The sequence below is a fragment of the Ostrinia nubilalis genome, chromosome 9, assembly GCF_963855985.1.
Source record: "Ostrinia nubilalis chromosome 9, ilOstNubi1.1, whole genome shotgun sequence".
Taxonomy (NCBI): domain Eukaryota; kingdom Metazoa; phylum Arthropoda; class Insecta; order Lepidoptera; family Crambidae; genus Ostrinia; species Ostrinia nubilalis.
This window is the reverse complement of record NC_087096.1, coordinates 15,911,269-15,927,789: the sequence shown is the minus strand read 5'-3', so window position 1 is coordinate 15,927,789 and position 16,521 is coordinate 15,911,269. Positions and strand designations below refer to the sequence as shown.

The 16,521-nt window shown below is 38.7% G+C and overlaps 1 protein-coding gene across 1 annotated transcript in view; it reads left to right on the top strand.

Annotated features, from left to right (window-relative positions):
- Positions 1-337: 337 nt before the first annotated feature.
- Positions 338-16,521, top strand: part of LOC135074868 (sodium-independent sulfate anion transporter-like) — a gene marked incomplete at its 3' end in the record, with an annotated part of 31,214 nt that continues 15,030 nt past the window's right edge. Inside the window, exons 1-8 of the mRNA XM_063969249.1 lie at positions 338-502; positions 7,306-7,440; positions 7,911-7,981; positions 10,522-10,722; positions 11,773-11,905; positions 13,084-13,188; positions 14,228-14,346; positions 15,080-15,242. Coding sequence (XP_063825319.1) covers positions 469-502; positions 7,306-7,440; positions 7,911-7,981; positions 10,522-10,722; positions 11,773-11,905; positions 13,084-13,188; positions 14,228-14,346; positions 15,080-15,242 — 961 coding nt within the window. The remainder of the gene's footprint in view (positions 503-7,305; positions 7,441-7,910; positions 7,982-10,521; positions 10,723-11,772; positions 11,906-13,083; positions 13,189-14,227; positions 14,347-15,079; positions 15,243-16,521) is intronic.

Sequence of the window (16,521 nt, the reverse complement as noted above, 5' to 3'; positions counted from 1 at the left end):
TTTACACTAATAATATTATTGTGTAGGATTCCGCCGAACACCAGAATCCATAGCCACTTTGTCCGGCAGCGCCACGGTATTGAAAATAGGAACTAAAAACTATCAAAGCGGCGGGTAATGACACGCTGTTTTACATTACGGCTAGCCGTATTGAAGAACGTTTGGCGCCGAATACATTCCGGCGGATTTTCATTCAGCTGTATTCAATCCGCCTAAACGTTAAGCCGCCGTATTACAAAACAGAGCTGTAATGCAAAATGCCTAGCTGTAATGTAAAACGGCGGATTATACAATTTGACTGCGACATATCTACTCTAATCCATATCTGTGGTCAAAATATTGCAGATTTTGTTTTGGATGTAAATAAACTTTACAAAGTTATCATAAAATGGTTTGAATAGATAAAGATTGATTCAAATGGCAAACAATTGGTGTTTTGGTTCACGCGACACAACCAGATAGCTTAAAATGGAAGAAAATGATCCAAGACGACCGCTTTTGGGTATGTTTGAATTAATTAAACTTTTCTACGTGCGTATTATATTAATTTGATTACATATTTGTAATTAACAAAATGGGTTTAGAATGTAACGCGTCAACAGTTAAGTACTGTATTGCTATTGTATGTAATTCTTTTCATACGATTAGAATACCAGCTTACCTAATCTGCATTTACTTAAGCATTAACATAATTTTTATTGCTGTTTTAAACTTTTAAGATAAAAGATTTCTACGCTAAAGTTTTCTGTATTCAATTCTGCCATTGGTTATAGGTTTGCTAAAATAAACCCATCAACTGTTTTTTTTGCGCTTTTAGTAAAAATGTAAAATAGTTATTCATAAAGTGATTTGTTATTTACATATTTCTGCATTCAATCTGTACTATTTGTTTGTTATGAATTTCAATTAACATAAAGCATTTATTAGTAGTTTTTTATTATTTCATCACATAGGTATTAAAATGTGTAATAAGTAACAAAACATCTATTTAACTTAATTCTTTACCTATCCAAAAAGTAAGACCAATTAAATTGATAACTTACATGAGAATTCAGAAGATTTTATTTTAATAAATTCACAAAAACACCCCTTTATTGAACCAACTAATGTCAGCCAGTTTTTCTTCTGTATTATTTTATCTGAATTTAATTTATTTAATTCACAACTTAAGAAACAACATTTCACACGTTTGGTATTAATCACAATAGTAGAAATCACTATCACTATCACTGACAGATTTCCAATTTATAAACATTTGCCAAAAAAAATTGGCACTTAAAAGTTTTATAAATAACTATAATTACTTTTTCATTAGCAATAAATTATTGGTCTTGATACTAGATCAAATATTTTAATTAAACAATTACAATGTTATGTATATTATTATAGTAACATGACTTAGCAGTCGCTAGATGAATTTTTTACTAATTTGTATGATGTATTTTTTACACATGTTATGGGTGGGTTGCTTTTTTAAATTAATTAGGATGTTTCTAGTTACTTCTGTAAATGAGAACAAAAGGGAAAAATACAGTTTTGACATAGTTTATTTATAAAATGACCGAGTTTCTTGTGCTGCTTCTTCTCAGCACTGCCATATTACTGTCCCGAAGCATTGGTAGGGTTGCAACATGTAAAAGTGTTCTTTGGGAGCCTACTTGCAAATAAACGATTTTTAATTTGATTTGATAAATATATATGTATAAAAATATGTAACTAAACAGCTGAGCGTTAATTTGTTGTGATGCAGTAACAGTTTAATTTTAATTAAATTAGTACTTAATTTATATTAACATAATGCGTTGATAAGGGTCATGAGTGATCAAGTTATTGCCCAGTCACATGGTTGGAATGTTCTGCCATTAATATTACTTGGTGTGATTATTATTTAGTAACAGTAATCTGTTACTATTACATATTACTCAATTTTATAGATATTATGGTCATGGGGTCATAACTCATTCTGATTAAATAATATGGCTGTATAAAACATCTAAAACTTATAATTTTAATGAGAAAAATGTAATTAATTGTGATTGCTCTTTTTATTTAGCCAGGGTGTATTTTTGAGATTAGGCAGTAAGTCGTAAGTCATAAGTTTATTCCATTTAAAAACAATATACATTAAGTAAGGGTAGGGTAAGTATTAGTAAGGGGAATAATTTTGACTTTTTCAGATGCAAGATTTTTGTGTTCACATGAGATATTATTCCCTAACTTAATAGTCAGGAAGACAATTAAAACAAGTACTTATTCAGCTAAATCAATTTACAACCATCGAGTTAACTGCGCACCTGGCATCTGTAACGTCACATTGACGCTCTGCCCCCCTAGACAAGTTTCATTTTTTGACCGAATCGAAAATCGAAGCAGTCATAACTCCATACAAAAAAGGCCTTTCGACTATTTTTCGACTGGTTTGCGATTATAATGTGCACTTTGTCTAAAGCCTGGTCCGTGAGCACGTAGAATTTTGTCCAATGACCCCAAGCTACCCATCCTTATCGCTCTCGCGTAATTATATTGCGACGGGCGCCCGCAGTGAGTGTGCGAGCGCAACAGCAACATAATTACGCGCGAGCGATAAGGATGGGTAGCTTGGGGTCATTGGACAAAATTCTACGTGCTCACGGACCAGGCTTTAGACCCACTGGTATGGACGCGTCCGCAAACTAGGTGTGCGAGTGAGAGCGAGGGAGAGTCGTATTACAGCGAGGTGCGCAGTTAGCTCAATCGGGATGTTAATCTGTAGTTTTGTCAAGAAGCCCCAATAAGAGCACAACGTGTGTCTTCTCAATTTTGCGTTCGTGCGTCAATTTAGCATCATGTGACAACTTATTCCGCTTTATAATGAAGCCTACGGCACGAGCCGATGCCTTAATTAAAATGTAATTAACTCAGTTGTAAATAGTTAATCTAAATTATTTAAATTATTTTGTTACTTGGATTTAATGGTTTGCTTAAGATTAGTTATCTTTTTTAATCGGGCATCCTAGTCATGATGTCGTCTGAGCAAACAAGAATATCCAGACGAAGGTAAATTAAAACGTGCGTGTAATGCCCTCTTAGACAAATAAAATAAAAAGATAAGACGAGATAAACATAATAATGTAGGCATGGATTAAGTTTAATGCGAGTTTAGAAAAATTGCTTTAAAAGATTTAATTATTTAAGGAATTGTTTAAAATAGGTACTGAAGGTTTAAGAAGGTTTTTTGTTAAATTATGGATACTTAAAAGTTACATAAGTAGGTACCTAGTTATTGCCGAAATTAGCCCTAGGACAAAGTTTCTAAGAGATAAAGATTGGTTAGTGATTAATCTGCCAGAAATTAATTCGAAGCCTGTAAAATCAAAAATTGTAGATTTTTTGTTAGGAACACTCAAAATTATAAATGCGAAAGTAACTGTCTCGCTTTCACGCCTAAACCACTGAACCGATTTTGATGAGAATAGAGATAATTTGAGTCCCAGGAAAGGATATAAGATAGTTTTATCCTGGTTTTTGAAACAGGGACGCGCGTAAATTTTTTCTGTGACAGACAAAATTTCACGCGGGCGAATCCGCGGACGGAAAGCTAGTGGCTATATTTTTCAGCAAGTGGAGGCCCTTGAAGTCTACTTTTGTTCTCTACATGATAACCTAATAGATGTGGTGCTCCATTAGGCTTCCATTGTCAGAAATCGTTCGTCCATTTCAGCCAAATGACGTCCAAAGGCCTCCCCCAAGGCTTTCCACAATGAACAGCCCTGCGCCGCCCGCATCCAGGCTCCTCCCGCGACCTTTACCAGATCGTCGGACCACTTAGTAGGAGGCCTGCCCACGCTACGTCTTCCAGCCCGTGGTCGCCACTCGAGAACTTTCCTGCCCCAACAGCCATCGTCTCTACGAGCTATGTGCCCCGCCTACTGCCACTTGATTTTAGCAATTCTGCTTCTGCAATTGTCGGAAATATTGAAGAAGTTTTGGTCATTGTAACACGGAAATGAAAGAGAAAGAGGATACAGATGCAGCTACTTAAAGTTAAAACAAGCCTAACACCAGGTTGTTTGAGCACATTATAGAAACAGTTAAGCGTTATCACACCTTCGCTGCGCCTGCGACTAATCGCTGGTTAAATTGTAGATAGATAGCTCATCCAGTTGTAATGCAAGTTGTAATTAACATAAAGGGGAAGTGGCACACTGTATGCTATGCGATACTTGGCGATACGAATTATTCGCTATGGTTCTTTCGTCAGTAGGCACTCTTAAAAAACTTGCATCCGGTGTTTGCTTTATGTATAGACAATCACTACACTACTTAATTGCTTAGCTTGAAAGGAGTGTAAAATGTCCAAGGGATATCAATTTATTGTATGAAGTGTTTACAAATATTTGTATTGTATTATGCGGGGTTCAAACCTGTGATTTCTATAATAATAATCCGGTTCGCGAACCACTAGGCGTCTGTGGATCCCAACAACCAACATTTTGGCGTTAGAATCATCATCATCATCATTTCAGCCATAGGACGTCGACTGCTGAACATGGGCCTCCCCCAATGATTTCCATAATGACCAGTTGGTAGCGGCCTGCATCCAGCGCCTTCCTGCTACCTTTATGAGGTCGTCAGAATATAACTAGCCTGTAAAGGTGTTAGTCAGCTAGTATATTATATCTGTGACTGTGTGCAATCCTTAATTGTAACGTCAGCATAAGAATTAACTTGCCCATCAGTGTTACTCCGTCCTTACCGCTATACATACGCGTTTCCTTATAATTCTAGTTTAGGCACTATATTTTTAAATACACCTAATTCAGTTTTTACTGCTTACTGTGTTAGTGATTGCGATGTAGTGACAATTTTGTGGTGAACTAACAGTTTTGGTGATTCAAAATGAGCGGGATGATTTACAACGACCACGAGAACGTTTTGGGTACTTTGTTATGTTTATATTTAATACTGGTTTTTCGAAAATATTTGTTATACAAGATATCGAAAAACTGGTTACTGATCCTGATGGTTATTGAGCAATAATAGGTTACTGAATAAACTGGATCTTTCAAAAAATTCAATGTGTAGCTTTTTTCATACATTTAGTACAGCCACAGTTTTTCGATATCTTGTATAGTTTAGAAATAATCGAGTGAAGTCAGTTATCGTTTCCACCCTGTATGTTTCTGAATATTGATGATTTTTCATCAAAATCTACTATCAACTTATATGGCCATTTAATAAGTGTGTATTAGATTTTTTCAGTTTGTACTTTCAGATAATTTATTATAAGGAAACATGTCTGTCTTTGTTCAAAAACAATAGGTAATTTGATATGTTATGGTGTCTTAAACTAATGTTCTAATATTATCTCTTTGATACTTGTTTGGAACGGTTCTTTCGATTGTTTGGAACGGTTTCATGCGTAAACCGTGGTTAAAACTGTGAGATCTTTTGTATTAATAAGAATAGATTGACACGTGTATAAATGTAGACTACATGTAAGTAGGCTATTTATACTTTTTGTCGCAAATATAGTGAGATAGGAAAGAAGAAAACTACAGAAGATGGATGAAAGTACGTAGACAATAATTTCTACAAATGAAATAAAAATAAATGTTTGATTTTGTAAAAAAAATGTGTTACAAAATAGTTAACATGTTCACATAGTGTAAACACAAAAAAGAAATGGAAGTGTAAGCCTTAAAGCGAACTTTATTAGCGTAAAGTCGCTGGCAGAAGTTAGTTTAGCAAAGATTCACATTTGTGTTGTACTTAAGGCTTACTATACGTTGGCAAACAATGCACATTCTTGAATAAATACGCCACACTATGCATTATTTTCTGTTGACATGCTAAAGTATCGTTTTCATAGTTAAAGGATTGAATAACAAAATGAAATATGAAGACAGTATCCGGTAGCCCAAAATAACTGCCAAAAGAAAAAAAAACTTAAGTAAATATTATTTATTAAACCAGTAAGGTTCATTAACGATTCGTGAGTTTTTCCAAACTTTTCCTTGATTCTTTAAATTTTCTTATGTTTTGATCTGATATTACCTACCTACTAACAGGAAACCTCTGAATGTGATTGAGGTAAAAAAATAAATAATGTTAAGAGTGCCTTTGAGATGATTTTTCCACTTTTTTTCTTGTTGGGTATTTAATTTAAGTCAGGTTTCCTTAAACTTATGATCACACAGGTACTCTTAATACATTTGCGCCCGTATTCACAAACATTACTATGAGATCTCAAAGTACGCGTGGACGCACAGGGTGACACATTAACTAATCACAGAGCTCTATTCAACGCTGTGCGTTCGATTTGATGCTTCACTTAAGCAAGCATCGTTTGTCAATACGGGCGTTAAAACAACTACGAATATCAACCATTTTCTGTATGTGTAGGATTATAAAAAGATTTTTTCTTGTTTCGCGAACACTACGTTTACTGACTATTCGATGAGAGTCCGCGTTGTTTTTCTTATGCCGGTTTTCACCATCAATACCTAACTTTTAAGTGACCCCTATTTAAAATTCCTTTTATTTGTTACCATAGGTCACTTAAAAATTAAGGATTGATGGTGAAAACGGGCATTAGTGTTTTTTCTTCTATTTGACATGAATATTATGTTCAATGGACACAACTGCAACATACAAATTCCCTAGAGGAAATTGCTTTCTGTGGTATGCTTATGTGCTATCGACCGTACTGACATGGCACCACCATGTTCCACAATGTCCAAATTATTTATTGAATAGGAAACTTGATAAGCTATTCAATACCAGCATTTTTCCTAACTTTATCTTTATTTTAACTCTTTAATTCCGGGTTACTTAGTAACAAAATGCGTTAAACTTAGTTAACAATCGTTTTTTCTATACGGGTGTTTTGTTTAACTTATTTCCTATTTCTTGAATTAGTATAGTTTAGATTCGGGCCTGTATTGCCGTATTGTGGACATCATGTCAGCCTCTGAGGAGAATAAAGGTGCTTTTGTTTCGTCAGCATAATTTATACATACTAATGTAAATATGTATTAGAATTTAGGTTTAGAGCACTAAAGATTTTCAGTGATTTCATTGGGAAAAGGCAATTGCTGTGTCAGCGTATTTGCGAATTTTTCGACAGGACCGGTGGTTGTGGAAATCTTTGGGAGAGACCTTTGTCCAGGAGTGGACGTCATTCGGCTGAAACAAACAAATTGCGATTTTCTGGATTCTATTATGCGTAGCAAGCATAATGTTAGAAATTCTTCTTCTTTGCTCTCACACTTTCCCGTACTCCGTTTGGATTTAATATTAGCAATAACTGATATAATTTTACAGGAACGCAGCGCGTGAACAGATACCGTCGTGTGGCCTCCAAGCTATGCAGCCTGGACTCTTGGAGGAGGAGGCTGCCCATCACGATATGGCTGCCCAACTACTGCGTGGAGTATCTGATACGAGATGTCATCGCTGGTGAGTTCTGGCACTAAAGTTCTTGTACACAGCTTGATAACAAATACCTGTAACTTGTAAGCTCACCCTGTATGGTAGAGGCTCTTGCACATCACGACCATATGGCTTCAGTCTCAAATACGCAAGTGGAGTATCTGATACTGGTGAGTTCTAGTATTCAAGGTACCAGGAACGCAGTGTGAGAATGGATGTCGTGTGGCCTCCAAACTATGCAGCCTGGACTCTTGGAGGAGGAGGCTGCCCATCACGATATGGCTGCCCAACTACTGCGCGGAGTATTTGCGTGTATTTCAGCGTGGGGAGTGTAGACCAAATCCTCCATTTGTTTCTAAGAAACTAAATCTCTTGCAGTGAAGACTACATGGCCTGATTCATGTGGGCTCATTCGATGAAAGTATGCAAACCTTTTAATGTTAAAGCAGAAAAAGGTGTAATGATGGTGTTCTTATACCGCCTTTATTTATTTGCAGGTGTTACAGTTGGTCTAACGTCGATACCTCAAGGCATAGCCTACGCCATAGTCGCTGGAGTGCCGCCACAAGTAAGTGTTTTTGTAAATAAGAATTTTAAATTTAGTGTCCGACCGAAACTATTTTTACGACCGAAACCGAAACCGAAAACGAATTTGGCAACGGTGTCTATTTCGGCCGAAACCGAAACTTCCTTACAAGGCTCATATTTTGAGGGAAAAATAAAGAAATGCGAAAATGCACTGCCTGAAAGAATCGCACAACCTACTCCGACTACATGACTAGCCGCGCTATGGAACCGGCTGGGAAGGGGTATCTTTGTTCAACAATAGCTTCGAAAGTAATAGACGTAGACTAATAAATTTACATTCGTTTTGTAGAATAGCTCAAATACTAATAATACAATGCAAATAAGACATACTTTAACGACCTGGTTTTTCTTGTGTTGGAAAATAACTGAAAAAGAAGTGAAAATAGTCATGTTTTTTTCTACTTAAATCCATTCCTACTTCCTTAAAATGTATGAAACTTGTGTCTGTTTTCTACTTTACTAATAGATCATTTTATCAGCTATCGCATAACATAAAATATTTGCTCATTAGTGTTAAGGTGCCCACGCAGTCACTTGTTTTTGAAGGAAGAGGTGAATTCTAAAAATTAAAAACTTTAAGCCTTGTAATTTTTTGAGAAATGGGTCAAGCCACAAAGGACAATGTTCGTTCTCCATACATTGTTCGCCGTTAGATCAACAGTGCCGAAATAATACTTTCTAGGTTCTAAATGACACAAATCTTTATGTAAGAACAATTATTCCTGGCGGACCAATTCTATAAACTTATTGATAGCAATATTGTTATCATAACCTCTTACTTACTAGTATTGTATTATATTATTTTATACACATCGATTTGGGAGATGTTCTGTATTGTAGTTGTCGCAGCCAAATTGTATTATAATATTGGACGGGTTTTGGAAATAGCTCGGCGTTCCACTTTTATGATTTACTTACTTACATTTTGCACGTAAATAAATAACTTGAATCCTATGTTTACTTTTCACTCTTGACATTTAACACGTGACTTACCAAACTAACTATCTCCATGGTTACCGTCTTAGTCTATGCATGACTAGGGATTGAACAACTTTTAATTGAATATTATTAACAATTCTCGATAATTATTATCGATTGAAAAATATTCGGTATTTGAATCGAAAGATATATTCAATTTTATCAATATCAAAATATTCAATTTTAATAATAAAATAAATATTATTTACTACCACCTATGAAATGTTCTAAAAATTGCCTGGAGCGCTCCCCCAATCCTGGGTTTTCCCTTTCCAAGCTGAGAGGATATCATTTTGGTTCTATCGATACATTATAAAGGTACTTAATATTTGAAATGTATTACCAATTTATTGTTATAAGCATTTTGAGCGAATAAAACTTTCAATTCTATTAGAACTTTAGACATTTCTCTCACTTTAAGCGGCATTGGATTTTTCATCGGATTTGAAACTGTAACAGATATATTAAAGATGATCCCATATTGTTGTCATTGTCTATATCAGTGTTATGATCACAATTCTTTTTATTTTATTCATGACCTTCGACCAGTTGGACACATTAGATAGCTTGCGTGCAATATATTTTTAACTTTTAATTAAAATCTAGTCATACTGTAGCAATTTGGACGATTTATTTTATTTACAAGATCGGTATCTTATTGTCTATGATGACCGCAGTCAACATCACTATTACATGGATTCCTAACAATGAAGTTCGGCATTGCCTTGTGCCGATTTTACATAGATTTTATCGACACAAATTATGGAACTTCATAGGATATGGAGCAGGCCACGCCCTAAAATGTCCGGATGTCGTCATAGTATTATGGAATACATATAAAATACTTTTATTATTTCATTTTCTAATCCTCAAGTGTCCGTTACAATCTAATTAATATTTAAGTATTCAAAAAGTAAGAGATTAATTTTGATACTTTACTGCTGTGCCCAGGAATCTAAGGCGGTTTCTGACAATGTCCTTTGAAGTATTTTCATCGATAAAATTGTCCACAGATCACGCCCTTAAAGTTTGATCACTACATGCCCGGACAAATTGTATAATACTATAAATTAATATAAACTATGATCGCAATGCACATTCGGTTTCGGTCGTAGTTTCGGCAAGTTTGCCGCCGAAAACGAAACTGAACCGAAACTCGTGTTTTTACCGAAACTCAACCGAAAACGAAACCGAAACCGAACATTCGGTCGGACACTATTTAAATTACAACCCGGCCGAGGTAACTGCGCAACTGGTGGCCGTGACATCACATCGACGCTCTGGTACGATCGGGGCGAACACGGCAAAATGTGCGGGTGAGTGCGAGCGAGAATCGCATTCCAGCGAGGTACGCAGTTAACTCGTCCGGGTTGCAATCATACTTTGAAAAGATGTATTGTTATCCCACTATAGTACTAGCTCTTCAAACTTTAGGTACAGTCTTTAAGGCTAGATAGCGCTGTGTAAAAATGTCCCATAATATTTATTTACTCATTTATAAAGGTCAAAAACAGTTTCTAAATGTATACCTCCATTTTACAGGTAGGTCTATACTCCAGCATATTCCCAGGCATCGTCTACGCCATGTTCGGCAGCTGTAAGGTGGTGACGGTGGGCCCGACGGCCATCTTGTCGGCGCTGCTGGCCAAGTACGTGGCGCGCTCCGAGGACTTCGCCTACCTTGCTGCGTTCCTGTCGGGCTGCTGCGTGCTGCTACTTGGAGTTTTACAGCTGGGTGAGTGGGTTTGACTCCAGGACAGAGTTGTTTTCAGAAAAGAAGAGGCTGCTGAGGTCCTTAGACTCCATCATAGTGAGCTTTGATTCTAATCCTATCAGAGCTGCTTATGCTTCTCTTTTTGCTAAAGAAGTGTGGTCAACAGCTGTGTCCACAAACACTAGATTTGGACAAACTTATGAGCCGTCATAATGAGAGATTCTTCTCCCAGAGATCCTGATCCAGTTCCGCAAAGAAATCTTCTAGCTGATGCTACAAACCTAGTGCCAGACTTATGTCATTAGTAGACATAAGCATCTAACATGGTTCAAGCTGCTGGGTAAGTGGGTTCGACTCCCGGAGAGAGTATTTCAGTGCGGCGAAGAATGAGACCAGACTTACGAGCTGTTATAATGAGACTCGCCTCCTAAAAGGCCGAAGCTAGTTTTCCAGTACGGCGAAGATTATTCTTCCCTGTGATACTCTATAAGACAGCTGATGCTAAGTATCGTCGGCCATCTTGTCGGCGCTGCTGGCCAAGTACGTGGCGCGCTCCGTGGACTTCGCTTACCTTGCTGCGTTCTTATCGGGCTGCTGCGTACTGTTACCTACTTGGAGTTTTACAGCTGGGTGAGTGGGTTTGACTCCTGGAGATGATTTTTCAAGTGCGATGCAGTTTTCTACTATGTGGGAATCCCGGAGCTGTTCCAGAGAAGATAATTTCTACCACAGCTGACCTCAGCAGTCTGTCACTAGCATTGAAACCTTTGACTGCTGAGGTCAACAAGCCAAGAAGACTTAGGAGCTGTCATAGTGAGTTTAGATTCTACTCCTATCAAAGCTGCTGATGTTTCTTCTCTCTGCTAAAGCTTCTACTGTAAGGTAGACAGCTGACGTTAAAATCCTATCCTAGTGACAGACATGAGCCGTCATAGTGAGAGAATCGACTCAGAGAGCTCTTGATGTTAGTCCTCCAGTGTAGCGAAGTCTTCTAGCAGACAGCTGAAGCCACCAGACTTGAGCTGCCATAGTTATTTGACATGGCTCTATCTTACCGACTCACGCCCGGGCGCTGCAAGGTGGTGACGGTGGGCCCGACGGCCATCTTGTCGGCGCTGCTGGCCAAGTACGTGGCGCGCTCCGAGGACTTCGCCTACCTTGCTGCGTTCCTGTCGGGCTGCTGCGTGCTGCTACTTGGAGTTTTACAGCTGGGTGAGTAGGTTCGACTCCAGGACAGAGTTGTTTTCAGAAAAGAAGAGGCTGCTGAGGTCCTCAGACTCCATCATAGTGAGCTTTGATTCTAATCCTATCAGAGCTGCTTATGCTTCTCTTTTTGCTAAAGAAGTGTGGTCAACAGCTGTGTCCACAAACACTAGATTTGGACAGACTTATGAGCCGTCATAATGAGAGATTCGTCTCCCAGAGCTGCTAATGTTAGTTCTCCAGTTCCGCGAAGATATTTTCTACTAGCTGATGCCACAAATCTAGTAAAGGACTTGCGACAGTAAGCATTTGACATGGCTTAATCAGACCGACGGTTTTAGACGCCGAAGTAGCGAATCATACCGGTTCAAGACTGCCTATCCTAAACAAAATGACTCCTACGTCATTCTGCACGTCACGCCAGTTCTGAGCTGTAAGGAAGTCAAATATCGTGATGCCATTACACTAGTGACACACTTATGAGATTTGAAGGAAGGAAGATTCGTGTATGGTTCTTTCCCAGTAGGTACATAAAGATTGACGCGTATTTTACTTAGAAACAAATGAGTTACCTTTAGTTAGAGCCAAAGCACACGATGCGTTGCGGCGCCGCACAACTTGTGTGTCCGCCACAGATATTTCTATGTAAGACGACGCAGCGACACCGCTCCGGCGTTACACCGCCGTCGCAACGCATCGTGTGCTGTGGCTCTAAGGTTATTAATAATTGAAGGGTTGAGTGGACAAAGGTCTTAACTAACAAAAAGTTCAAAATGAGTGTTTGAAAATGTTAATCTGCTCATACCACATTTAAATCCTGAAATGTATGAATGCTTGTCAGATAACACCATTGTTAAGGTCTGTATTTTTGACATGAAACACACAAAATTTGCGTGTTTTGAGCTCATTAGTCGATTTTATCATCACTTAAAAACCTATCTTCATGCAAAAAAGTCGATTCTTCAGTTTTGTCAGATAACGCCTTTGTCCGCTTACCCCTTCAATTGTCTTCAGTGTTGAACTTAATGGCTATACGGACGTGCCGTCAAGTTTTGTTGCTGTAACTGTTACAACTGTTGTTATTCAAACCAAATTACAATGCTCCACTAAGTCAATGAAGTAAATCACACCGACATTATACTAATTTCATTCTTATTTCGTCATCACTAAGTATTGTTTTTGCGCAGGTTTCCTGCTCGACTTCATATCGAAGCCGGTCATAATTGGGTTCACGACGGCAGCGGCGCTGCAGATCGCCGCTTCACAACTTAAATCGTTGTTTGGGATATCAGGTACTACAGAATACATGGATTTATGCATTAAAGTAGTTGACATCACAAAAATGTATCTGCTGTCACAAAAATGCAACTCCCATTTACATTTCGTATGGCAAAAAAAATTGAAAAAAATCTTTCAACGTATTCTTTAGTCTTTTCTGTGCAATAATTATTAAGCTCGATTCACACATATCAGTGAAGCCACAGTGTCCGCTCAGTTCAGTATCAGTGCTACAGTGTTGCGTCAGTGAAATATTTTGAATATTTTAAAATGTCAGAGAGCTGTTTCAATATTCTTGTTTAGAAATTATGAAGTAAGTTATTTTGTTTTTGATGCCGCGGCGGCGTCCGTGATCCGACAAAAATATCGTCGTCAACGAATACGTCCGTGATTGCCGGTGGCGGCACTGGCACTGAGAGCACTGTGTCGTCACTGACACTGACAAGTGGGGATGCGTTCATAGAAACTGTATGAAATAATATTTCACACTGTGCCGGTACTGAGCCTGAACTGTGACTTCACTGATATGTGTGAATCGGCCTTTATAGTTCGTTCGTTAGTTTCAACCACTGCTTGACAAGGCCTCTCCTAGAGATTCCACAACGACAGGCGTTTCCTATGACCTTCACCAAAACCGGTAGTCCGGCTTAGAGAGTAGTCACTAGTGAGAGGCCTGCATACACTACTTTTTCTATAGTCTGGTCTGTGAGCACGTTGGATTTTGTCCAATGACCCCAAGCTACCCATCCTTATCGCTCGCGCGTAATTATATTGCTGTCGCGCTCGCACAGTCACTGCGGGCGCCCGTCGCACAGTCGCGACAGCAACATAATTACGCGCGAGCGATAAGGATGGGTAGCTTGGGGTCATTGGACAAAATTCTACGTGCTCACAGACCGGGCTTAAAACATCTTATTGCACAGTTGAGAAAAAAAAAGGTTTTTAAGATTACAATAAATATTTTGTAACAAATAGACAATTTTGGTCATGTTGCCAGTACAATAACATTAATTAGCTGTAATTACGTTTTAAAATTGTTATTTTATTTTCCAGGCAAGTCAGGCGATACGTTTGTGAGTGCCTTGGTGAACTTTTTCAAGAACATAACAACTGTCCACCTCTGGGATCCTATATTAGGCATCGCTACCATCATTGCGCTGATTATACTTAAAGTAAGTTGACCCACCCTACTCTGAGTTATTCACCAAAATACTTACTAGATATTTTGGTGAAATAGATTATTTACTATACCTAATTTTTTAAGACTCGGTTCTTGAAAATGTACGTCCAAATTCGAGAGTCGAGACGAGGAAATTGGTCGTTAAAATAATAATAATGTTTTCTTGATGGCCAGTTGGGTAGCCAAAAATTACGGCTCTAAAAAGTAAAGGAATAAAAAAGTACAAGGAAACACTTTGGAATTAAATCTGACAGGACTGTCACTTTGTTTAGAGGCGCTGTTTTTTTTTTTGGATTATTTAAACGTATTAGCATTGTCCTCCGCGATTAAATTGTATAGTTGTCGCAATCCACAGAGGCGAGTGAGCTTTACATGTGTGGTGGCTCGCTACTGATCTTTTTCAAAAGTTTTGACAGATATTACATACATCATCGTTATGTGCATGTACACACACAATGAGGGCTATCGTTTTTATACTTAACAGTTGGCACCCCTGGCGATTGACAGGACCTTACTCTACAGTGGCGCCATCTTGATGAGTGCAAATGCGATAGTCCTCCTACCACTTTAGCGCTCACCAGTTGGTGCCACTGTCTTCGCTACTAGCAAGTGACAGGACCTTACTCTACAGTGGCGCTAACTGGTGAGCGCTAAAACGATAGCCCTCATTAAAGCTCACGCGCCTTCGTGAGTTGCAAGAAATACACTTTTTTTACTTTTAACAGAAGTCAGCGGTCCCAGTGTCAGACACTGACTCTCCCTTCCGACGCAAAGCACTGAAGACCTGGCAATACCTGGTGCAGGCCAGGAACGCCATAGTGGTGCTGGTAGCGGCTATCATAGCGTTCGTGCTGCACTTGTATGGACGCACACCCTTCGCACTTATTGGTAAGTCTTCATAAGTTTATGGTAAGGACCTGTTAATACTTGTACTGATCAGGATCAATACCTGGTGCAAGCCAGGAACGCCTTGTATGGACGCACACCCTTCGCACTTATCGGTAAGACTCCCCCCAGACTTTTATCTATTGGCCGATAGTTGGGCCCGATTCTAATTTGTATGATAAATCGGCCGATACCAAATCGGTGTAATGTTCGCACTTTCATACATGTCCATCCCGACCCAACTTTCGGCCGGCAAAAATTCTGTAGGCTGCGACTAGGCTAAGTCTTTTACTACAGCTTTTTAAACTGTTTTCGCTGGATCTCCGGGTTGTCTAGTCCTGAGTACTATCATTAGTTGCCTCAAAATAGATTGGAAGACACTTACCGTTTAAGTGGAATGACCACATTTCTATTAGTATTATTCGTCGGCCGTTTGGTGGAGTGGTTCAGAACGGACTACTATGCCGAGAGGTCCCGGGTTCGATTCCCGGCCGGGCAGAAATTGAAATGATGAATTTTAATTTCTGTGACGGGTCTGGGTGTGACTATGACGTATAATATGTATGTATTTAAAAAAAAAAGTATATAAGTAGTATATCCGTTAAGCTAGCACCCATAACACAAGCATTAAGTTGCTTACTTTGGGGCTAGCTGGCGCTGTGTGAAATTGTCCAAAGATTTATTTATTATTTATTTATTTTGGAGGACAAAGCCTCTACATAACCCGCCCGTTCCACCTATTGGTGAATGTTCCTAACTGTATGTCGACGACCTGATATAGTCGTTCTGGAACGTTCACTGTGTAAGGTCAGCATAGTATCCGGTGCAGGCCAGGAACGCCATAGTCGTGCTGCACTTGTATGGACGCACACCCTTCGCGCTTATTGGTAAGTCTTCATAACTTTATGGTGAGGACCTGTTAATACTTGTACTGATCAGGATCAATACTTGGTGCAAGCCAGGAACGCCATAGTGGTGCTGGTAGCGGCTATCATAGCGTTTGTCCTGCATTTGTATGGACGCACACCCTTCGCGCTTATCGGTAAGACTCCCCCCAGACTTTTATCTATTGGCCGATAGTTGGGCCCGATTCTAATTTGTATGATAAATCGGCCGATACCAAATCGGTGTAATGTTCGCACTTTCATACATGTCCATACCGACCCAACTATCGGCCGGCAAAAATTCTGTAGGCTGCGACTAGGCTAAGTCTTTTACTACAGCTTTTTAAAATGTTTTCGCTGGATCTCCAGGTTGTCTAGTCTTGAGTACTATCATTAGT